Source organism: Myodes glareolus, chromosome X (genome assembly GCF_982192425.1).
Source record: "Myodes glareolus chromosome X, mMyoGla1.1, whole genome shotgun sequence".
Classification (NCBI taxonomy): Eukaryota; Metazoa; Chordata; class Mammalia; order Rodentia; family Cricetidae; genus Myodes; species Myodes glareolus.
Genome location: NC_142053.1, coordinates 117,475,714 through 117,501,562, shown reverse-complemented (window position 1 = coordinate 117,501,562; position 25,849 = coordinate 117,475,714). Strand labels below are relative to the sequence as shown.

Genomic DNA, 25,849 nt, shown 5'->3' with positions numbered 1-25,849 from the left:
TCTGCATTGCTAGTAAAAGCAGCATTCTTGTGCAAAAGTCAAAGCGCCTTAAGTCATGCCATGCTGTACTTTACAAATACTTCACTGTGAGTAAAAGGAAATTAGACACCATGAGTCTGTTCCCCTTAGTGGGCACACATAGTTTGCTTATATATGGTTTATTTTGGTCTTAAAAATAAGTACTAGAAGGCAGAAGATGGAGTTTCTTCATGAGTCCTACTCTTCACCTTTCTTCTTCCTAATCAAATTTCAAAAACCCCAAGCAAGTTAATTCATCTGATGATAGCACCAGGTAAGGATGTGCTAAACCCTTGACACTGATTTGGTAGGTTAACATTTTCTGCATAGTATGATCCGGAAAATAAGTTTTTTTCCCTCTCTTTAAATGGAAAATAAGTTTAAATGACACTTCACAGCATTCTTTGTACTGGCCTCACCTGAAGTTTATTGGAAATGAAGAACAATGATACAGATATAATTTTAGTAGAAGTCAGTAGACATGGCTTCTATTCCATGAAGGTGAGCTTTTTGTTTTTAAGGCAGTTTTAAGGGGACCAGCATTACCATATGTCCAATTGTATTTTTAAATGTCTCTGGCAGAAAACTTATTCTGAACTCTAGCTTTTTGTTTAGAGAAATAAAGGAAAAAACATCTCATTTACAATCATTTCTCTTTTTTTCTACTGGGAGGAAGATAGGTTTACAGACAACCTGGAGTGTATTTAAAGACTGGCATGAGCCAGTGTGCACACACAATTACTATGTGGTAAATCATTTACTATCATACCATTAACTAATGCCATGATGCGTAAATTCAGTACTTTTAAAGCGCACTAAAAAGTGTGGTTTTGTTTGTTACCTATAAAATATTTAACAAAAATGTTTAAAGGTCAGGCATGGAGATGTACTTACTCCTGTAATCTTAGCACCTATAGGAGTGCAGAAAAGAGGGTGAGAAGTTCAACATCATTTGTTGCTACATAGCAAGTTCAGGACGAGCCTGTGCTACCTGAGACTCTGGATCTTAAAAGCTAAAACAAAATTACGTTTTCAATTGATCAAATGGTCTTTTTAAACTGGCAAGGTTACACATGCATATAATGTGTTTGGATCAAATTCATCCCTTATTCCCTCCCCTACAATTCCTCTCCTATTCCCCCAACTACTTTTCTCTTCTAACTTTATATACCTTTTTTTCTTAAGGAAAAAAATCTACCAAATCTGTTTAGTACTTGCCTGTATGTGCATGAGTTTAGGGCCATCTACTAGAGCATGGGTAGCCTCCCAGGGACCGTATACCTAAAGAAAACTAACTCTCACTTCCCAAGCAGCCATCAATTGCCAGAAGTGTCTTAGCTAGGCAAAGGACAGGTAGAAGCACCTCCCCTGTCCGTGCTGCAGTTGTGCTGCCTTGATCTTCAGCAAGTTTTATCAAAAGATTTAAGAATTTAAGGGGTTTAAATGAATTAAAACCCTATGTATTTCATAATATTTCGCATTAACATATTTGGAATAATTATAATTGATAATTTTTTGAGGGGTATTTCAGTGATGAATTCAGACAATATCCTGTTAGTTTAGATTTGAACAGGATCCTTGGCTTTTTGTATTCTCTGATGGGGAATCACTTTCTAAAGAGAGTTAAACTGCACTAGGTAGGAGTGTGTGTGCATGCCTGCCTCATTGCCTCAGTACCAGAGAGGATGGGCTATGCTTTATAGCAGCCCCCACCCCACAGCAAGGCTTGCCTGCATCACTAAGAACTGACTGGAAGGAACTTTGGGAGGTAATGGTTGCTAAGTGCACAGAATGCATTTGGTAATGAAAACCTGCATTTTATCTCTTCCTTTTTAATCTGTGATCTGTTTACCTAAGATTTAGTCTGATACATAAATTGTTTTCCTCCCAGGTAGCTCAGTTTTAGCAAGTGAGTCAGGAAAGTAGCCTCAACTAGGCACAGGCCAGCCTAAGACTGGGGCCAGAAAAGGTGTGTTTGAGAGGAAAGTAGCCTCATCTAGGCATAGGCCAGCCTAAGACTCGGGGCGGAAAAGGTGTGTTTGAGACCCATCTCTGTTCTGCCCAAGTTAAGTGACCTTGAGGAGTCTGTTAATAGCTTTGTGCTTCATTTCCCCCACCTGCAAAGTAAAGCCAGACTGTTCCTTACCTGTCTTCTGAAGGGTTACTGAAACACAGCTGAGATGTCTAGAGGGATTTTCCATGTGGCAAAGTTTAGGAAGGTTGTGATAAGTAACGCTCTGAAAGGATTGAGTGTCTTCTCTCTCTCTCTCTCTCCCTCTCTCCTTTTCTCTTTTTGTTTGTAGTTTTGTTGTTTGTTTTTGTTTTGAAATGTAGTCTCGCATTGTAACCTAGGCTGATCTGGAACTCACAGCAATCCTCCTGCCTCCTGCCTCTTGAGTGCTGAGATTATTTGAATTGGTGGCCTCTTAAAAAATTGCAGTCTAGTGTCTTATCAGAGTTAGCATTTAGAAATTTGATGCTAGATTAGTGCCATAGTTGCTCCAAAAACAAACCAGTTGAATCTTGTCTAAGTACAAATCCTCGTGGTGAATTCAGTCTATTCACTTAAGTAACAGATGTCAGTCAAGTAAAAGTTTCAAGTTTGATGAGTCCAGCATAGTGACATACCTTTAATCCAGCACGTGGGAGGCAGAGGCAGGCATAATTCTATGAATTCAAGGCTAGCCTGGTCTGTCTACATAGTGAGACCCTGCTTCAATTTCTTTTTTTCAGATTTGAAATGCTTTTATTATTGAACATGAATTGCTTAGAATTTGGAGAGGGGGTGGTTGCTGAGACAGTTTTGCTGTGTAGCTCAGGCTGACCTGAAATTTGCTATCCTCCAGCCACTGTCTCCTAAGTCTGAATTCCTTCTTGAGTAGAGGTAGTCACCTATCTAGTTTTAATTGGTACTGGAGAATCTTTGTCCAAGATCTGGGTAAAGAGGCACAGAAGGCTACCTTTCTGGAGGTGGTAAAGCCAGTATCCGGATTCCAGTGAAGAATACTGAATGGGCACACAAAGGAAGAAATTTATGTTATCATATGAAAATGTGACCCACTTAGCAAAAGGCCACTCCCATCAGGTTCAAGCAAGACTGTAACATGATGGGCTGGCTTGTTGAGATTTTCTGTCCTGCCCAGTTCCCACAGCTGTTTAGCCCCAAAGAAAATCACACAGAGGTCTCTATAAGTTATAAACTGGTTGGCCCATTAGCTCAGGCTTCTTATTAGCTCTTGTAGCTTATATTAACCCATTATTCTGATCTATGTTTGCCATCTGGCTCGGTACCTTTTTCAGCTGGCAGTTCACATCCTGCTTCCTCGGTGGTCTGCGCAGGACTGGAAGGAATCAGCTTCCTCCTTCCCAGAATTCTCCTGTTCTCATTGCATCATCTCTACTTCCTATCTGGTTTTCCCACCTATATTTCCTGTCTGGCCAATCAGCGTTTATTTAAAACATGATTGACAAAATACAGACAATTCTCCTGCACCACAAGACTGCCTACAGAGATGAACTGTATAATTTAAGGTCTGCTATCCTTCAACTCTGTGCTCTGCCTCTTCCCACCACACTCTTTTCTTTTCCTTCTCTTTACTTGCTATCCTCTAATTAATGTTAGTAGTCACTATGGCCTTGGAATTTGCATCATTGTTACCACTTACAATAGCTCCCTGTGAAGCACTTAAATTTAATTTTGATAAGCAATAGAGTCCAGGGAAAAATCGAGTAGGCAGACTACCTAATGTACTCTGCTGTTATTTTTGACTCTGTGCATATGTCTGCAGGGTGTAGAATTGTCCATTTGAGATAAAGTGACCCAGCTGAGTTGTAAAGTATTTCCTCAGCATATATGTTTGTCCTTTTATTAGCGATAAACTCTTAATGGGTAAATTTTAATACCATAGACTCCTGTGTTCAAACCTCTTATGAGTGTTTTTAAAATAAAATGCCTCTAGGTGAGACATCGATACTATAATTTTTCTTTAAGTTCTCATCTTTCAGCCACACATTCTGAAATCTTTAGGGAGGAAATAATACAGCATCCAGTATTTGCTCAAAAGAATATAGAAGGGCGTGGGGTGGGTGGCAGTAGAGATAAAAGGAAGCTGCTCATGGGCTTATAATTTGTGAGATGAGGATCATTGGAATTTCATTATACCCTGTGTGTGTCTATAATAAAAAGGTTTTCAAGAACCTTACCAGAGGCTCCTCACTGCCTCAAAGTAGACTCCAGTCCCCTTGGGATGCTGTTACCACCTGTTACCTAGTAACCCTTCCAGATTCATCTCCACAGGTGTTCTGGCTCCCATATTAACATTGCATCCTGCCTTGTCTCTGGTCCTTTGAATTTTCTTTTCTTCCTAAAAAAACAAAAACACTCCTCCCTTCCATTTTCACCCTCTGTTGACACTCCAGTTTAGTTGTATAAGTCTTACAAATTCCTCCATGCTTCTATTAACTGCCACCTGCCCTAGTATGGTTGAGAACATTACTAAGGGGGTACATCTATCACTGAGATTCTCCCAATTTATCTGGCCTTTGGCACAGAAACTCTTCTTCCTTTTGGTCGCCTACCTAGGTGTGTCTGTCTCTGTCTCTGTCTCTGTGTGTGTGTGTGTGTGTGTGTGTTTGTGTGCGTGTGTACATGGATATATTTATTTGTGGGGAGAGGTGCCTGTACATATGTGTGCATATGTAGGACAGAGGTAAACCTTGGGTGTCATTCCTTAGGAACTATCGAACATGTTTCTTGAGACAGTCTTCACTAGGACCTCACGTTTACTGATTAGGCTGGACTAGCTGGCTAGTGAACCATATATCAACTTGTCTCCACCTCTCTACCTAGGGAAGTATGCACTACCATGCCCGATATTGTATGTGAGTTCTGGGGCTAAATCTCAGGTCCTCATGCTGGCATGTTGACACAAAAAGCACTTTATGGGATGAGCTATCTCCTCAGTCCCTGTACTGTAAGAGCTGTTTGAGGAAAGTGATTATGCCCTATTCACACCTGTATCCTTGGTATTGAGTATAATGCCTGGCATGCAGGTGGTCGTACACTTTTAAGAGAATAAAAAGCCCACTCAGGACTTAATGACATTGATCTCAGGTCTCTCAGTGTCTCAGTATTGAGCCAGTGGCGCTTGGAGCTGATATTTTACTTGCCACCTTATTTTCTGCTGCCTACAGCTCTAGTCTGTTGTGTTTCATCAGTACTTTGATGGCCTTTCAGTGACCCAGAGCGTTGCAAGCCTAAGTTTGAACATACTTCTGTGCCTTTCTACTCATATGACGAGGAAGCACCCAGAAGACTTGAAGCTTTTATGTTAACACTACCACCCCATTTGAAAGTCACAAGTTCTGAAAAGGCAACCGATACTAAAGACACTTTAAATATGCTGGCAGTTAATGCCACCAGTGGACCCTCTACTTTGAATAGATCTCTACCACAGGGCATAACTTCAGGGAGCATTATATGCCCACGGTGAACCAGTAGCCACGACACAGAAATGCTAATTGTAATAGCTTGAAATAGGAAAGAGAAAAACTGACTAATATTGCCATGTTTAGACTTGGAAAGACATTATGATTTAGTCATCATGCAGTGGAATTTTATACAGAAGTAAAAATGTAAGAACTACACTGACACAAATTGATTGAATCACATCAAATACTAAAAAGTCAAAGACTTTGTCAACTATGATAGTATTACTAGATATAAAGTTATATAAAAAACAATATACTGTGTATATTATAGTCTGTTCAGGCTGCTGGAACCAAATATCAGAGCCTAGGTAGTCTACAAATAACAGATTTATCTCTCCGTTCTGGAGGCTGGGTACCAGCAAATTCCATGTCTGATAACAGTCGGCATTTGTTAAGTGTCCTCATGGGGTAGAAAGAACAGCTCAACTCCCTGGAGCCTCATAAAAGAGGGCATTGGTTTCATTTATGCATATTTCACCCTGATGACCTCATCATCTGCCAAAGACACTATCTCCAAATACTGTCACATTAGGGGTTCTGTTTCAACATATGAATTTTGTGGGCATATAGACATTCAGCTTTTAGTGTGCACATATAAGTGATACATAATAGAAGTTAGTTTTCTCTGGTAGATCAGAGGGATATATGGGGGTCTAACTTGTGCTTGAATGCTAAGCACATGGATTTTACTGCATTAATCTTTTACTAATAGGTACATGTTGTAGTAAGCTTTCTTGTTGGACTTTCTTGTACTACCAGCCAGCATATAATGACCTAGGGAGTTAGTATTAATTATGAAAACTTGGTCTTAGTTTGGGCTTTTTTATAACTAGCTCTTATAACTTAATTAACCTTTTTCTATTAATCTACATTCTTTCACATGGCACAGTTACCTCTCCTCTATCCTGACTTGTTCTGTGACCCATTGGTGTCTCCCATGAGCCTGGATTCATCCCTCTGACTTTCTCTCTCTGCCAGAAATCCCACCTATACTCTTCTGCCTAGCTATTGGCCATTCAGCTTTTTATTACACCAATCACAGCAGCCTATCTTCATACAGTATACAAATATTCTGCAACATGTGGTTTTTATATATCTATTTATAAAAGAACCACCATTGAAAACAAATCTGTCAGCAAGTTCTAAGTGAAAATTTATTCTTAGCACTTAAGGAAGGAAAACAAGACAGGTATAGTGTCACATGCCTTTAATCCCAGCACTTGGGAGGCAGAGGCAAACTCACCTCTGTGAGTTCTAGGCCATCTGTCCAGGACTACATAATGAGACCCTGTCTCAAAAATGTATGTGTGGGTGTGTCTGTGTGTCTGTGTGTCTTTACACACACATACATACTCATGCATACATTCTTCATTCTTAAAAATTCTTACTGTTGTTCTTTTACAGTTCATGGGAGGTAATCCTAGTTAAATCATTCCCCACTTCTACTTTATGTAAAAAGCTGATGGTAGAAATATGAAATTGCTGTAATCTGTATTGATTATCAGCAGCAAGTAGAATAATTAAGTACAAAGATCATCTCAGCCCCCCCGCAACTATTTTCTCCTTGTTCATTCCAGATGTTGCTATCGTGGACATGAGTGATATCTCCAGACAGCCTTCCCTTTTCTACCATCTTGGAGTCCGAGAGAGTTTTGATATGGCTAATAACGTCATTCTGTACTATGATACTGATGCTGACACTGCTCTGTCATTGAAGGTAAGGAGCATTGATTACCTTCCTTTGGAAACTTAATTTATGTCCATTTGAAATGTAACTTCTAGCACTGGAGGTTGGAAATCACTAAAGAATCACTTGTAGAGTTTCTTCCTTACCACCACACTTTCTAGCTTCCACCGAAAACTTCTTGGCTGCAGTGTGTGCATCCTTGCTATATTGAGCTTTTGCAAGCACCCAGCACTTCAGGGTTAAGGAAGCAAAAGCAAAATCTGTTAGTTTCTGTTGATGAAAACACAAGGCTCTGAGTCCCTTCATGGGCTGTTCTCATCAAATATACACATTATGAAAAATAGTTCTCAACTTTCATAAGTAATCATATGAAGACAACCTAATGGTTACCAAAATGAGCAAAAAATTAGCATAGACATAATCAATATTTCATTGATTTTCCTCTAATCTGAAAGGAAAGTTTAACTGTGGAAACCTGTATGTTCCTGCACAACTCAGTAATTATTGAGAATTTCAAAAATGTGGTTTTTGAAAGCTTCATGCAAGCTTTTTTGGACAGCAAAATACTTTTAAATGTTTTAAAATATATTAAGAAAATGTAAATTTCTAATCCGAGTTGTTCCAAACTTCATCTTTTCTGAATAGTGTTGAATGGTTTTAGCAGTAGCTAGGTAATCCTGGTCTGTGTGAAATCAATTTAAGAGTAATATATTAGTTTGTTTACAGCAGCACCTCTCAACCTTGACTGGCCTTTAAAATCACCCAAAGAGCTGGTAAATGCCCCAAGGCCTAGGTCACACCCAGATCAGAAATATCATAGCCTTTGAGGGTGGGACCAGATACATTTTTATCTTTTAAATCTAGCACATTTACAACCAGGGATGAGAACCAGTGGTTTAGAAAGTTTGACTTCACAGATATTATTCCTAAGTGTTCAGCTCCCCCGGTACTAAAGCTCATGTGTATATAGCAATACAATTTGGTACCAAAGTTGGATGTTTGTGTTTCTTGAGATTAATATTAAACCAGATTTTTCTGGTTTCTACAATGATTAGAGATTATTTCCTGCAAGAAATGCTACCTGTTTCAGATATATAACCTGTATATAGTAAATTTTACATATACTTTACATAAAAATGTACCATGTAATTAGAGCTCGGGACTGTATTGTGCAGAAATCTTTCATATGACTAAGAAGAAAACTTTTGTCAGCGTATGTTACATTATAGAAGTTTCCAAAGATTTTAAACAATCTAAATTATTATATATCTCTCTATATATGGACTTCTATTCATTAAATAAGTTGTATTTAGAAATCTTTAGGAATTATAGGTATGAAAATTTAGATTATTTATATTTTGAGAAATATGAAGTTAGAATGTATCTTCTTAATCGTGTACATTTTTCCTCGACCATGTTTTAGCAAAACCTTCAATAAAATTCTATGACTTAATAAGTTTTATTTTATTGTTTTACAGTTGTGGAGTTTGCAAATTCTTTAATAGTACAACTATTTCCTAAAAATAGAAATGACTAGCCATTTATACACCAAAAGCAGGAGACTGCACTTGTTACCTGAAACCAGAAATGTCACATTATATAATAAATATTTTATATGGAGGCTATTTAATTATGTATTCTTTTAAAATAAATGTCGGGTTTCAGTGTAAAAATGTTACAATCAAGTGCTGTATAGTCAGCATGCTAGGTTAACAAACATTGTTGTCATTATACTTTGAGCATGCCCAGACAGCTCCAGTGGGGTCAGGACGATTTGAACAACACTCTCTGTGAGAAGGCTGACTATGGGATGGCCTTAAGCCTTCATACTAGTCTGTTCAAGAAATGCTCACGCTGAAGCATAGCCAGTGCTTTACTGTCTTCTCTGGCAAGGCAAGGACCAGGGTACCAAGCACCCCAAAGTGAGATCTTAAACTATATATGAATAAATGTGTCTCTAATATATTTGAGAATGTTTTTTAAGTATACATCTCCCCCAGTATTTGCGGAGCTAACCAATTATCAGTTTTCCTTGGCATCTGAATTTTGAATGTAGAGTTTCATTCTGTTTGAAGCTTTCAAAGGGTAAACCAAATGATTAAACCTTTGATCTGGAGAGACTACTGGCTTATGAGAATTGACTTTAAAATTTATATTCATATTTTCTTTTTCTTTTCAGGATATGGTTACTCAAAAAAACATAGTAAGTATTACATTTTAAGATTTTCAGCCATATTTATGTAGATTGGTAAAATGCTTGACTAATGATATTTCAGATAGCAGTAATATTTTTAAAAATATTTATTTATTTTGCTTATGTATGACATAATGATAGGGGCATGCACCATCACATGTATGTTGGGGTTAGTGCTATCTTTTACCATGTAAGTACCAGGAATTAAACTTAGATCTTCACGCTTAGTGGCAAGTACATTTACTGACTGAACTATCTTACTAGCCCACATGGGTGATTCTTTTTAAAATCATGCCTGTTGATTTTGATTGTAAGAAAACAACCAGAAATTGCTTGTCATTCAACTCCGTTGGTAGGTCAAGACCCATTCAGCCATTCATTGAGTGGGGCAAAAGGTCAATTCGGGCAAGTATGTATTCATTACTCACTAGGGCTTTGAACTTAGTACAATCTGCTTGTTTCTTTTTGAGTTGGGTCATTCTTCCTGAAGTCAACAAAAGACTTTTGTTTGTTTGCTCATTTTTGTTTTGTTTTGTTTTGCCTTGCTGGAGGCCAACATTCCATACTTGCCCACCAAAGTTTTCCTGGTAATGGAGGAATGTGAACTTGTACCCCAGTTCATATGGGGGCCACACCTGACTTCTGACGCAGTAGAAAAGAAGTGGGATAGAATTCCATTTCATTCTGTTTCTTCCTTAAGTACTGAAGTCTCCAGATATGCATCAAACAAGTTCCTGTGCTCGCAGAGTTTCATTACCGTGTTGCTTTAAACAGGCTAATGAAACTGTCACCCTAAAAAACACTACAACAGCTCGCCTCCTCAAAAATGTACCAAAATTCCTCTACATAATATTTTTATTTATGTAAACATACATTTATAAACATGTAAATATATGTTATATGCATACACACACGCACATATATATGTATATACATACACACACACACACACACACACACACACACACACACACACACACACACATATCAGCCAGGCAGTGGTAATTCATGCATTTAATCCCAGCACTTGGGAAAGAAAGGCAGATATATCTCTGAGTTTGAGGCCAACCTGGTTCACAAAGCGAGTTCCAGGATAGCTAGGGCTAAACGGAGAAACCCTGTCTCAAAAAAAAACAAAATAAATCAAAGAATTCATTTTAAGTGCGTGATTGTTTTGTCTGCATGTCTATTTGTGTGCCATATGCATACATTGTCCATGGAGTCCAGAAGAGAACATCAGACCCTAGGAACTGGAATTATAGATGATTGTGAGCTACCATGTAGGTGCTGGGAATCAAACCCATGTCTTCTGAAAAGCAGCCACTGCTCTTAACTACTGAGTCATCTCTCTAGCCCTTCCTGTTGAATGTACCCCAAGCTTCTTCCCACCCAACCTCTGATATATGGGATTGTATTTTGAGAAATTGTAATCTAGACTCAGGAATAAACCCTTGGATCACAGCTTCTTTCCCACCAGCCTTTCTAGAATAGAAAAGGCTTTCTTGCCACTTCTAATATTCTACTTGGAGTTCCTGCAGGGACATGGTGGAAAGGGTCCAGGAAATGAGGTTCTTAGCAGGGCACGCTCTTTAGGAGAGTAGGAGCTTTATGTGACTACCTCACAGAAGGTCCCACTGAGCAGCTAAGGGGCTCAGGACACCAGCAGAATTCCCCACGTGAGGGATGACATTTTAGAAACAAAGAGATTACCATTGGAACATGGATTTGTAAACAGGCATATTTAGAATGTAAGACAGGGTGGTTTGGAGTTCCTCTTCAGAAAAGAAATGGGAATATGTGTGCCTTTCTGGCATACCCGGCTAATCACCCAGGAATTCTATTAACATTTGTAGTAATTCTAAGTATAACTTAGCCTCATTTTTCCAGTGTGGTTTGTTTGGGAATAACTTACTCTAGAGGATTTGGCAACAGCCATCTCTGCTACAGTTGGCATTTCATTAAAATTCAGTGCCCTGTATTCTAATGCTTGAGAAGGTATGAAGTATCACAGCATTCATAAGAACTATAGAGAATGACTGGAGATAACTTGAAGGAAAGAAAACAGCATCAACTAGGAAAGACTAAAGGCAAATAAACCAGGAGTGCTTGCATTCATGCTCATCCTACAATATTATCCTCTTTCTGGTAATAAAAGAGAGTTAATTCCTCCACTGCAGATGGGATAGAAATAAGGCAAAAAAGAATGGTTTGCATCAGCAGAATGGACAGCTTACAGCTAATGGTGATTAAACATTAAAGCAAAATAGCAAGTAAATCGGTTGAATTTTAAGAAGAGTTTGCTCTATATCCCTTGTCTGTGGATTGGGTCCTACAGTCATATAACATCAGAGTTACAAGAGAAAAACTGATAGAGCTGTTGATTTGTGATCACTTTGGAAGGATTAATACACAGACACACCTCCCCGCTATCACCACAACCACCATAGTCATAGTGAAGTGTGAAGCTCGTGAGTCGGGTACAGACTAAATGCCATTCTATGAGCATGCAGACATCCTGTCGTATCTTTAAAATAATTTCTATATAAGTGAAAACCAAGCTGTTTTGAAGTTTTCAGGGGGAAGTTTGCTGGTTCTAGAATTGTGCCTTAGATGCATTGACTTGAAGTTGATATGAAAGAGGGGTAGGCATACTTGTCTTCATTTTTAGGAGCAATGCGTGTAGGGATTTGAAAGATTATAAACCCAACCATAGGTTTCAAACTGGAACCTTCCCAGCTGTTATGGGCTCCTTTACTCTTTGGGAACTGTTTGTGTTCACCCCTTCTCAGATAATGTTCATATTCTCATGTCCCAACTTTTTAATGCTTTCCTTAGATATGATGCACACACTATAAATTCTACCTGTTTTAAGCCCACTGTCTGTCTTAGTGATTTTTATTAAATTACAGAGTTGGTAAGCCATTGCAACAATCCAGTTTTGGAATATTTACATCAGTCCCCAAGCTGTCTACTTGCAGACAATCCTTATTCTCATTCTTAGTCTTCAGAAACTGCTAATCTCTGCATATTTTATAGATTTGCTTTTTCATAGAAATGGACCATATATTATGTATTCTTTTGTACCTTTCATTTAGCATAATGTAAAAACTCATCCATGTTGTAAAATACACTCATAGTTATCTGTTTTTGTTGTTGTTGATGAATAATATTCTACTGTGCAGATATTCCACATTTATTCTCTGTATTTCTCAATAATAGACTTAGGTTGTTCTCACTTTTTGTTTTTGAATGAACATTCAAGTACAAATCTTTATGTAGACATATGTTCATCCCCTTGGATAGAGACCAGAAGTGAAATTTCTCAGTTGAGGTGTGTGGGCATATGTATGCATGTATCTCAACTGTCACAATGATTCCAAAGTACTGTTTTATCTTGCTACATGACCCTGAGAGGTTCAGTTTTCTCATACCCTCACAAATTCCTAGTGTCTACCTTGTATGCATATCTTTTCATTATAGCCATTCTAGTGAATATGAAGTGCTAGCTCTGTGGTTTAAATTTACATTTCTATACTGACTAGTGATATTGACCATCTTCATTTTCTTATTGATATTAGCTATTTACAGTTTTGTGATAAAATTTCTTTTTAGTCATTTCTTCCTTTTTAAATTGGGTTGTATGCTTACTATTAATTGTTAAAGATCTTCATATAGTCTGTAGCCAAGTCCCTCATCAGAGGCTTTATAGATTATTTTTTGTTGTTGATTTTTGGCACAGGGTCTCACTTAGCCAGGGCTGACCTTGAACTTGTTATGTAGCTGGGGATGACCTTGAACTCTTGATTCTTATGCTCCTCCCTTTTCAATGCTGGAAATTATCATAGCTGGACACTCACACATTCTCCACCATAACAGAGCATATCCTCTAACCAAGAGGCAAAACTAAAACCTTCATTAAATTGCTATTGTAAGGTGTTTTGCAACTGCAATATGAAACATAACAAACATGTCCTCTTAACAATACTACATTTTCTAATCCATGAACATGGGCTATTTTTCTATTTATTTCGGTTGTCTCATTTCTGACAGCAGTGTTTCATCATTTTCAGAATACTCATTTTTTACCTCTTTGATTTAAATTCAGTTAAAGTTTTATTCTTTTGGTTGTTCTTGTAAATAAAACTATTAATTTGTTTTTTTCTGAATTGATTATAAAAAGCACTTTTCACAAAAATCTTTTAATACCACATTTAGTTTATAATTCAGGTATTTGAAACTACAAAATTCTTTGTCAGAGTACTAGGAAAATGACTTCTCACTTTTGCTGTATTTTTATCTATAGTGTATTTATATTATGACAGATCAAGAGTGCATTTTTATGGAAGAGAAAATATTGAAAATATAACAAGCCCTGAGGCTATTTTGTCTATTAAACCTTGGAACTTTCTGGTACTTTGTCAGTAGTGTACATTATCTAAAGGTATTCTGTAACTTCTTTTGTTCTAATTTTCCTTTTCATGGGTTGATTTATATGAATCACTAAAAGAAGAGTCTAAGGCTTGGTTTAGGGTCCAAGTGGCTTATTAAGAAGTGGCCTTGAAGTCCACACTAGGTAAGTGGAGGGAATGAAGCCTTTGAGCAGAGATGAGTAGAACTGTGATGCTGGCTCATTGATAGTGATAGCTGTGGCCCCGTTCCCTAGGAGGTCTGAGTTTGGAAGGGCTTTTCTGTGCTGTCCCTGTCCTGTGTTGTCATTCTTGTATTCATATATTCCTGGAAGGAGTATAGCATTGGATGAGGTACATTTTGCCTCTGACAAAGTTCCAAAAGGGTCTAACAGTGGAGCTGATCTGCTGAAGAACTCTCAGCTTGGGGGATCTGAATAATGCACCTGGGTATCCACTACATGATAAACATTTCACTGCAGAAACAATAAAAGTCATATGTACCTCAAGAGTAAGGAATACATTCCTCAGACTGATGAGCACAGAAATAATTTGTTTCAATTGAGTTGAGAGTTTATTAACTGAAAGCTACATAACTTTAACAGAGAGGAGAGATTGTGACCTATATTATTTCTATAATCCCAGAAGAATTATAGGCTGGTATAGGTTCCATTTTATGTTTATAGATGAAATTGTTGAAATAATACTAGACCTCATTTTCACTTGTCATGTCCTAATGCCAGAGTTCAGTTGTTTTGTAAAAAAAAAAGAGTTAAATTTCTAAAATAGGATCACATTATTTAAAAGTACCATTTTATTAAAAACTTAATCTGGTTCTTGACCTTTGGACTAGGTATTTATTTCTTTCTGGAAAATAAGATTTTAGAGAAACTCATTGTTCCTATTTAAGTGGTTATCTTTATAATCCCAATGAATTGAAAATTCTTTGAGAAACAGATGCTGCCAATTGTTTTAAATTATGGAAATCTTCTGTAACATATAGATATAGTTAAACCTAAGTTCAAGGATAAGAGAATTCTTCCTAGTCCTTACTCTTCCTCTTTACTTTTAAAGTTTGTCATGACTTTGGAGCCAAAATAATCAAATGTGATATCTTAGTTTCTTTTCCTGTTGCTGTGATAAAATACTCTAACAAAAACAACTTCATGGAGAAAGGGGTCTATTTTGGCTCGCAGTTTGAGGGTACAGTTTTGTATCATTGTAGGGAAGCAGCTGGTCATATCATATCCATAGGAAAGAAAGAGATGGATAGGGAGAAAGACAGGAAGTGAGAAATTAATGCTACTGTAGTAAGGATGCCACTAGTTTGTTTCTGGCTGCTTAGCCCCAAAATAATCACACAGAAACTGTACTAATTAAATCATTGCTTGGCTCATTAGCTCTAGCTTCTTATTGGCTAACTCCATATTTAACCCATCTCCATTAATGTGTGTATCACCATGTGGCTGTGACTTACTGGGTAAAGTTCCGAGCATCTGTCTCTGGTGGGCTACATGCCTTCTCCCCAACCTCGCCCTTCTTTCTCCCAGCATTCTGTTTAGTTTTCCCTGCCTACCTAAGTTCTGCCCTATCAACAGGCCCAAAGCAGCTTCTTTATTCATTAATGGTAATCACCGCATATAGAAGAGAATCCCACATCACCTCCACTTTAAAATGTTTTAAGAACTTAGGACTTTTCAGAACAATGAGACATATCTGCTCCTGGCAGCATCAATATCTACAAGAGGAAGGTGGACATTGAAGAGGCTCCTTATGGAGTTGGTTAGGCATTTGGGTAAGAAACTGCTCTTGCCTGGGCTGCTTGATGAACTGGACATGCAGGACCCACAGAGAAATGACTGCTGAATTTGAAAGGTTTGAAGAATGCCTATCCATTTGAAATATCTCTGTACATCTAGAAAATCTAACTAGCATGACTATTAAAGTCAAGAGCAGAAATACATACACATTGTATAACAAAATTGACCTTAAATTTATATCAAAAAGTCAAGATCCATACCAATGCAAATCTCTATAGCATATCCCTGTTTAAATGTAAACAAACATTTATAAACAATATTTAGGGATATGGGCATAGTTCTTCCCCAAACTGCTTCTTGTTGTTTATTGGGTGAAGTAATTTTTTGAGGGGTGTTCAAGGTGACCTTTCAAGGGCTCTTGGTCCATCAAACCACACTAGTCTGGAAGGATTCCACAGATTCTCATCCTCTGTGGAAACAAAAGAAGAACCTCTTTTCCAAAGCAATATATCCTTAGACTCAAATTATAAAGTCAAGATACCTTTAAAGTATATCTGTTGGTTACTTAGCTCCTTCACAGTCAATAGTTTCAAAGAAAACACAATAATATACATAATCCAGACTCTCTGTGAATTTTCCATCTTTTTGTGGCTTATTTTTATTTACTTCTTTTAATATATGACTGCCTGTACTCTGTCTCTTTAAAGACTTTGTTTTTTTCCTTTTATGACTTTCTATCCTCTCTCCTAAACCTATGTACATTTATCCAACACTGTGACCCATTTTGAGGTCTTTTTTATCTGGATTTGTCTTTATTGCATATCTGAAATTATTTTCTGACCAGAAGCACTTCTTACAATGCTAAGTGCTTAAGAATCTAAGGTGTGACATTGCTAGGGTACGTATGGTACTTCCTGCTTTCCTTGCCCATTCCAACATGGCAGAGCTGCTTGCCATTCATTAATGGTAATCACAGCATACAGAAGTTGTTTCTCAGCCTCCTAACCTCATTTGCTCTACATAATCATCCTTTTAGGAATATTTAGAGTATCTAGAAGAAGATTTACATATCAATGTGGCCAGAATACTAGTTGTGATACCTCTTCATGGAGTAAGCTAAACTGCCTTTGTTAAATTTGTTCTTATGAGTTGGATTCGTGAGAGTATTTTATTTATAACAGTTTGAAATAACTCATATTAGTATAACATATGTTATACTAATCATTGTTTTTCTTTTTAATTTCTTGTTTATCCACCTACAAAAATCTGAATGTCTTTCATCCTTTAAAGATGCATGGGGCCCACTCTTCCACTTTGTAAGAAAAAAAGAAGCACACTCAAAAGGCTACTTTCATTTGGAGTTCATGGATTACTTTTAAAAATGTAGTCATTAGTCCCAGTTTCTTTCTGACAAATTTCTTAAACTTTGGGATGGTTTCTGAAAGATTTTCTCTAAGGAAGTATTTTTACCTCCCCAAGTGTTAAGATTCCTGCTGTCTCTTCAGTCCTGTTTATTAAACTCACCGAGCTGATTTCAGGGTTCATGCATTTCCTCTCTTTCTTCTTATTTTTCTCTAACAGTAGCTAAACATTTGTTCCCAACTCAGCTCCTCTCCTAGCTGCATGGAAGCCTTCATCAGTTCCTGCTGCCATTGGCTCTGCCTTCTGGAGCAAGAACTTGTCATAGCACACATCCTACTTGTCAAAATGCTGTTTTCACACCTTATTAGGATTTCAGCAGGACTAGAGCAAAGTTTACTCCTATGCTGTTTGGGAAGATAGGTTTGCAAAAGTAGTAAGGCTAGCAAGATTTCAGCAGAAATGTTTGTTTCAGAAGTCTATATAAATAGATTTTATTCTTGTGCCTTTAATCTGCCTCCATGTTACATAGGCCTGGGATTATTTAATTAATATCTTTGATGTCTTTTATTTTGCCATATTGACCCACACCTTTGTTCAGACTAACCTGAAATTTACTATGTGGCCCAAATTCAAAGCAGTCTTTCTGCTTCAGACTCCTGGTACTAGGATTATAGAAATGATCCACCATATCTGGCTTAACTATATCTTTTAAATGAAACTGATAAGAAAATTTACATGTGTATTTGCATATGTGTATGGTAGGGTGGGATTCATTTTTTCTGTTTTGACATTTTTGCTTTTCTTTTATCTTTATTCCAGTACAACTTTATTCCCATTTGTATATTTTTTGTTCTTGTTGTTAAATACATTAAATTTCTAAATTTAGTTTTTAAATAAGTTAAGATAGAAATTAGCAATCATACATTTTATTTTTACAGTGCTAAAGATCAAACTTCAGGCCTTGTATACAGTAGCCAAACAATCTACCACTGAACAATTTCCTTAGTCCTTGGTTCTTTGAGACTTGGTTGAGCCAAGGAGCTCAACCTGGCCTAGCCCAGGGTAGCCTTGAATAAGCAGCCCTGCTTCTGTCTCTTTAAGTGCTAGGATTATAGGTGTGTGCCATTACCTATAAATGCATTTTCTAGCCCTCCCCAGCACATTAAATGTCATCCCAACACCTTCATTGTTTCTCATAAAAGTAAGATATTATCTTATTGAAATTCCTTTATCTATGCCATTTTTTTTCTTGTTGTTTTCAACTTTTTTAATTTATTAGATTTTAAAAAATGCCAATTCAAATTCCCACTCCCTCCCCTCCTCCCAGTCCCTCCACCCACCCTTCCACCCCACCCCCATCTAATCCTAAGAGAGGGTAAGGCAGGCACATTGCTTTGTGGAAGGTCCAAGGCCCTCCCTACTATATCTAGGCTGAGCAAGGTGTACATCCAAAGAGAATAGGATCCCAAAAAGCCAGTACATGCAATAGAGACAACTCCCAGTGCCACTGTCAGTGGCCCCTCAGCCTGCCCCAGCCATGTGGTAATGTACTCACTCATAAGTGGATACTAGCTATAAACAAAGGACATTGAGCCTATAGTTCATGATCCTAGAGAAGCTAAGTAATAAGGTGAACCCAAAGAAAAACACATATAGACCCACCTGGAAATTGGAAACAGACAAGATTGCCTGATAAAATTGGGAGCAGGGGGTGGGGGGCGGGAGAAGGGAGGTTTGAAGGAGAAGAGGAGGGGAGAAGGGGAAGGCTGAGGAGAACTTGAGGGAATGGGATAGACGAGATGAAGGAAAGACAGAGATGAGACAACATTTTTATCTCTTGTCTTTGTTAGGATTTGTATGTATGTATGTATGCAAATATTTGTGCAGGTGTAATTGCATATGGAGGCTAGAGAAAGCTGCAAGGTATCCTGCCTTATCACTCCATGTGTTATTTGTTGAAACTGGGTTTATCACTAATCCTGGAGCTGGCTATCAGCCAGTGATCTTCCTGTCTAACCGCACTGGGTTTACAGGTGTACAACCATGCCTGACTTCTTATGGGTGCTGAGATCTGAACTCAGCTCCTCATGTTCAAATAGCAAGGACTCTTATCCATTGAGTCATCTCTCCAGTCTGATCTTTCAAGATTCAGGGCATAGTGTGTCTGAGTTTGGACCTCTGTCTTCAGTCTGCTTGAAATTCATTGAGTTTCTTAGTTAATGTAGAGTTAGTGTTATTCATCAAATTTAGGAAATTTTCAACAATTATTTCTTTGAACTTTTTTTCTGTCTTTATTCCTCAGGGACTAGTACTACATGTTGTATATACTGGTGCATTTAATATTATCTCACATTTAATTAATACTCTGCACATAGTTCTTCATCAGTTTTGCTCTGTTCTTCAGGTTGCATTAATGGAGATATCACTCTAACTTGAGGTCTGCTTACCTTGTCTTTCTCCAGTGAAGTTTTCATTTTGATGATTGAATTTTCCCACTTCAGAATTCTCATTTGGTTTTTCTTACCATTTTGCAATAATTTTTGTTCATGGATACTCTTTTTTTTGAGACATTATTATCATGCCTTCCCTTTATGGCTTTGCTTAATTCTATTTTACACTTTGTAACATTTATTATGTATTTATTTGTTTTGCGTATATGGGTGTGCATATCGTAGAACCTGTGTGGATGTCATAGACAACTTGCAAGAGTTGTTTATCTCCTTCCACCCTGAGAGCCCCAGGATTGAACTCAGATTGTCAGTACTTTGAGGAAGCAGCTTTACCCACTGCACCATGTGGTTGACTCTTGTTGTTTATTTTTAATTAGCATACAAAATTAGTTTCATTATGGAATTTCTAGACATGATTTGTCTTTGTCAGTTCTCCTGCTCCCATTTTCTCCTCTTGCTTCTTTCTACTTTCTACCCTTTCATGTTTCCCTTAGTTCTTTCAACATATTTATTTTTTGTTTGTTTGTTTTTTTATTTCAACATATTTATAATATCTGTTTAAAGGTCATTGTCTAAGTTCAATATTTAAGTTCTTTCAAAGGCAGATAATGCTGCCTGCTCTTTCCCCCGTATTATGATTTACCCTGTCCTATTTCTTTGCATATTTTCTGTGTTTTGCTAACAAAAAGAAAATGGACATTTTTAAGGTAGTTTTTTGTTGAAACAGTGTCTATTGATTTCCTTCCCACCTCTGGGTCTGCTGTTTTTGTAACTTGCATATTAGTTTTGTGACTTGCTTGGGCTACAGTGAAGTCTGTGCCTCTATGTTCTACTCTAAATGCAGCTCCTTCAAGGGTATAGCCTTGGGCAGGGGCACTTATTTTAATTTCTCCATGAATGACTGTTGCAGTTGAGCTCTTGAACTATCTTGTCCTTTGCTGTCCCTGTCATGGTTGATTAGTAATGTCTCTGATGAGTCTTACTGAGTGGATGTTGCATCTAGCTATTAAGTCTTCCTTATTAGGTGATAAGTCTAGAATATGTTTTATGTATTTAGTTGACACAGAATGACATCACTTCCCTCCTCCCAGCAAACCACCCTCAAACCCTCCAATGTTCTCCACTGTCAAGTGGATAACTTCCTTTACTTTGAATATATATATGTGTGTGTGTGTGTGTGTGTGTGTGTGTGTGTGTGTATGGACAAATATATATGAATTCAACTTGCTGAGTCTGTTTTTGTTTGTGTATATATTATTTCAAGGCTGACACTTTGCATTAGACTACCAATAAGACAGCTCATCCTAGGAGAAGCTAATTCTCCTTCTCCCATTTGTCAGTAGTTGCAAATAGTTAGTTCTTTATCTAAGGATAGGACCCCGGAAAGGTTCCCCCTTCCACATCCACTGATACTGCTATTGTTCCAGTCTTTTTTATTCAGGCATTCTGAGGAAAGACTATGTCACAGCAGACTTCCTGAGATTCTAGCTCTTACAATCTTTTATTCCCCCTTCCTTGATGTAGAATCCATTTTTTTGTTTGATTGCTTTTTTTTAAAAAAAGTGGGGGCGTGAGTTCAGAGAGAGACAGAGAATATGATATGTATGGGGCAACTCTGTGTCATGGTCCTTTGTGAAAGTATGAGGACAACTTTATGGTAGTCATCTCACTGGCCACTGACCCTTGCTTACCTTTTGATCGTTCCTTGAGGCACAACTTGTTTCACAATCTGAAATAATTACACGTGGGCCCTTTTTTTTTTACTAGTGGTCTTCAATTCCAGTTCTTTTAATTTTAAGTATATTTTAAAAATCATAAATAGGGTTTGTAATCCAAAACTGAAACATGTATTCTTCAGAGTCTGACAGGCAATTCCAGACCATACTTTCCAAATCTAATTTCTTTGTTATTTTTCAGATATATGAGGCCTAGCATTAAAACTACTCTATTCTAAATAAGTGTACATGAGTCTTGTACATTAGATAAAAGTTTTCTGAAAATTGTCCATCAAATAGAAAGAATGGCTTCAACTCAAAGATTAGCAGTATGGGAAAAACATCTACTAAAAATTGAGTTCTGTCAGAACCAGTGCTTTTCTCTAGAATACAAGAGAACATAGATCACGTTAAATTATGCTCACAGACTTTGGCCTCTGTCCTACTTAATCATTATGCAAGGTTGTCATTGAGATTTACTGGGCAAAGAAAACCCCAGGTGCATGCAAGAGAGGAGCAGGTTACTTTTGAGGGAAAGTGATACCTTGGCAACTTCTTTCAAAAAAAAAAAAGCTAAAGGAAAGATTTTTAAGAATGCTTTGGGTAGTATACAGCTTACTAACCATCACAGAAATAAGGAAATAAAAGCTGTCTTTTAAGGACAGTTCTATCTTTAAGATGACCATTTACTTACTTTTTGGTTTTTTGACTAATTCCATAATTAAATTTTTATATTCTGTACTTGAATATTGTAAGATTTATTTTTCAAATGATCTTTACAGCCTAGACCAGAGCATAATCTCAAGTCCCACTGTTTACTATACTGAAGAAATGAAATGGACAGAGAACTGAGGAGGTTGCCTTTGCTCTAAAAGTGAGCAAACTTTCAAAATGGGAACAATCCAGAGTCTCTCTCTGACTCTCTCTCAAAATCAGAATACTTTCACTCAGTAACTCAATATATTATTCTCAAAAATTGAAGTTTAGTCATAAGATTGAACACCTACCATGAACAACTAAGACAGCTCTACTCTTTCCCTCTACTCCCACAAAAAGAGAAGTAGTAGGAGATGAAGCCTTTACATCTGGATCTTAGCTCCTAAGACACCACCACTACTTGTTTGAACTGGTCTCTGTACCCCATTCTTCAGTGTGTCCCCGTTACAATTTACACACACACACACACACACACACACACACACACACACACACATTCACTCTCTAGTAAGTCACTTTTTGTATTTGTTGGTAAACTATGAGGAATTTGAGCTAGGTGTGTACAGGGTTTTATAGGTACTTTGTAAACATCAGAATCATCTGGGTCCTTTTGTTCAAAGGCCTGAAATCAAATTATACAACCAGGAACCACTACTTTCCCAGATGCTGTTCACAAGCTATATGCTGATCAAGGGCAGAGAAAATGTTCTCATAACTGATGTTTAGATGAGAAGGCAAAGATACAATCTTAGTCAATCTGATTTGCTAGGGAAGAAAGCCTAATGTGCTGTCCACAGGAATAAAGTACAACACTAAATTAGGATCAGGGAAACCATGTGAACTAAGTAAGCTGTCTAGCAAGATCTACATCCAAATCTGCAGATCTGCTCTGCTTCTGGGATGCTAACTACTACTAACTGGCAAAAATCCTGGGCAACTCTCAAGATAGTTTCTTTTCCATCTTCTGGGGACAGCACCTCCATTGCTAAAGAGAAATTTAAAACTTAATCATCATTGTCGTTACTGGTTGTGAACTCTACTGAGAATTTGGAACACTCTGGACTCAAAGGTTCCTTCTATTCTTTTAAATTTTTCAACTATAAATATGGAATTATTTATCACGAAAATGCCTCACCCCTGCTGCCATCTTCCTCTACCCTCAGTCACAAGTCCAGTTCTTGAAGTCTGTTCTAACCTCAGGAAGACTCCTCTTTGCTGTCTCTTTAGTTAACTTGCTCTCTGAAAAACTTAGGGCTGATCTACCTTTTATTTATTGCTGTCAGAGCCCTGCAAGGCTCTTCTTAGCTGCTTGCCACCAATCTCTCTTTTTTCAGATTGTCCATAGACTTGAAATGTCCCATGTTGTATTACACATAACATCAGCTCCTTACTGAGAAGCAGTCCTTACAGCCTCTTCCTCCTCAGGCACTGCACTATACTGATGCTCTGGAGCAAGCAATGGAGACAGTAACTTTTCTTAGGCTAATACCCTGTTCTGTGAGTGATGTGTGGGCAGAGGCGGCAGTCTTGGGTCTTTTCTTAGTTTGTACCTCCTGGCATTGAATTGTCACCTGAATAAGCAGGAGTAAAAGCAATCAGAACATAGTGTTTGGATTTTTATTTTGCCCTAGGATAGAGCTTCTGCCCTAAAAAATAGTGCTTGAAGGAAAAAGGAAAGCCCTGTTCTTTTGATCACACTTGATAGGAAAGAGAATACCTACAATAAGAGGACACGGTGTCATCCTAGAGTCAGAGCTGGAGAAAATCCCATCTTCTTTTTTTATTATTAGATTTTTTTTAAAGAAAATACCAATCCAAATTCCCACTCCCTCCCCTCCTTCTATTCCCTCCACAACCCTTCCACCCCACCCAACCTTAATCCTAAGAGAGGGTAAGGCACTTTGCTTTGTGGAAAGTCCAAGGCCCTCCCTGCTACATCTATGCTGAGCAAGGTATACATCCAAAGAGAATAGGACTCTAGAAAGCCAGTGCATGCAGTAGGGATAACTCCGAGTGCCACTGCGAGTGGTGCCTCAGTCTGCCCCAGCCATACAACTGTCAACCACACTCAGAGGGTCTAGTTTGGTCCTATGCTTGTTCCTTCCCAGTCCAGCTGTAGTTGGTGAGCTCCCATTAGCTCAGGCAAACTGTCTCAGTGGGTGTCGCCATCATGGTCTTGACATCTTTGCTCATATTCTTATTCCTTCCAGTCTTCAACTGGACCTTGGGATCTCAGCCCAGTGCTCCAATGTGAGTCTTTGCCTCTGTTTCCATCTGTTGTGTGACGAAGGTCTATAGTGATATTTAAGATAATCATCAGTCTGACTACAGGGCAAGGCCATTTCAGGCACCCTCTCCTCTATTGCTTAGGGTCTTAGCTGGGGTCATCCTTGTGGATTCCTGGGAGTGTTTCTAGAGCCAGGTATCTTGCTAGCCCCATAATGGCTCCCTCAATCAAGATATCTCATTCCTTGTTCTCAAATCTGTCCTTCCTCCATCTAGACTATCCTGTTTCCTCAAGTTCTCCTCAACCCTCTTCTTTACTATACTCAGAGTTCTGCAAAGCCAAAAATATCGATCATCTAGTCCCCAAGATAAAGCTCACCTAGTTTAAAATGTGTTTTAGTGAGACAGTATTGGTAATTGTTTTTAACAGACTATTTTAAGATTCAAAATGTGAAATGAGAGGGCCCAACAAAGTATAAAAATAGAATTTCAGGACAATTGTATTTTAAATTAAGATAGAAAAAATGTGGCTTATACTTTTATTAAGCAGATTTTATTCAGAAGGAAAACTTGTAAGTTGTAAAATTTCCCACATTTTCTGTTTGATCTTAGATCATGATATTGGGATAATTTTCTCTATAATTAATACATTTAGTTTTAATTTAAAAGGAGTCTTATCTCTTATTTGTTGTCCTACTGGGGACATAGTATACTTTAAAAATTATTTTGTGTGATATATACATATTTATGTGTGTATATGCACATGTGCATGCAGATGAATACCTGAGGTTGATGTAAGCTGTTTTCTTCAATTACTCTTTTCATTTTTGAGATAGCTTCTTTTTTAACCTGGAGATCATCTATTTACCTAGTCTGGCTGTCCAGTCGCCTTTAGGGATCTACCTATCCATGCCTCTCAGCACTGGGATTATAGATAAGCTCAGGCCTGGCATTTATTTGGGTGTTGTGAACCTCAGCTTGTGCATCAGGCACTGTACTGAATGACCCATCTTCTCAACCCCACAAAAGTAGTTTCTGATGTTATGTCTTCACTATGTTCAACTTCCTGGATACCTCTACTACTTTAGTTTAAAAATTGGAGAAAGTCAAATGAATGGCTCCTCATGCCATATAAAGTCTTTTCAAAATTCAAGTTGAGATATGGGAATTGAAGTTTTAATTTTTTTTCATGGACTGGGTAACTTAGGTTAGCCTTAAATTTGCTATAGAGCTAGGGATGACCTTGAAATTCCGACTCTAACTCCAAAGTGCTAAGATTACAGGTATATGCCATCAAATCTAGTTTATGAGATGTTAGTGATTAAAATCTAAATTTTTAAGCTAGTTTTTTTTCTGAAAGTTCAAACAAAAGGTTGAATACATGAAGGGCCTGTGGGATATGCCTGTAATCTCAGGAGTTGGGAAGTAGAAGCAGGAAGTTGAGGATCAGGAGTTCAAGGTCATCTTGAGCTACACGGTAAGTTTGAGGCCATCATGGGTTCCTTGAAACTTAGTCTTAAATTAATTATGTTCAGTTTGGTGACAGTCAATTGATTTGCAGCTGGGACAATGGTCTAAATGTAATCAGACTAACTCAGAAAACGCTGAGACTGTTTCCTTGCTAGATATTTCTAGTAGAACCTAGAGTAGCATTAGTTAATTGAATACCCCTACTTAGTCTTAGTTTCTGTTGTATTTGCATTCAACTAAACCTCCAGTATTTTCTTTTTCCCCCTGCTTAATGTTTCATAGGGTTTTAAAAATTAATTAATTTAATTTTTTTATATTATGTGTACATATATACACACACATATATTATATATA

At 37.7% G+C, this 25,849-nt stretch overlaps 1 protein-coding gene across 1 annotated transcript in view; it reads left to right on the top strand.

Moving 5' to 3' along the window:
- Window positions 1–25,849, top strand: part of Map3k15 (mitogen-activated protein kinase kinase kinase 15) — a 121,839-nt gene that overhangs the window by 8,140 nt on the left and 87,850 nt on the right. Inside the window, exons 2-3 of the mRNA XM_085684891.2 lie at window positions 7,086–7,225; window positions 9,375–9,398. Coding sequence (XP_085541017.1) covers window positions 7,086–7,225; window positions 9,375–9,398 — 164 coding nt within the window. The remainder of the gene's footprint in view (window positions 1–7,085; window positions 7,226–9,374; window positions 9,399–25,849) is intronic.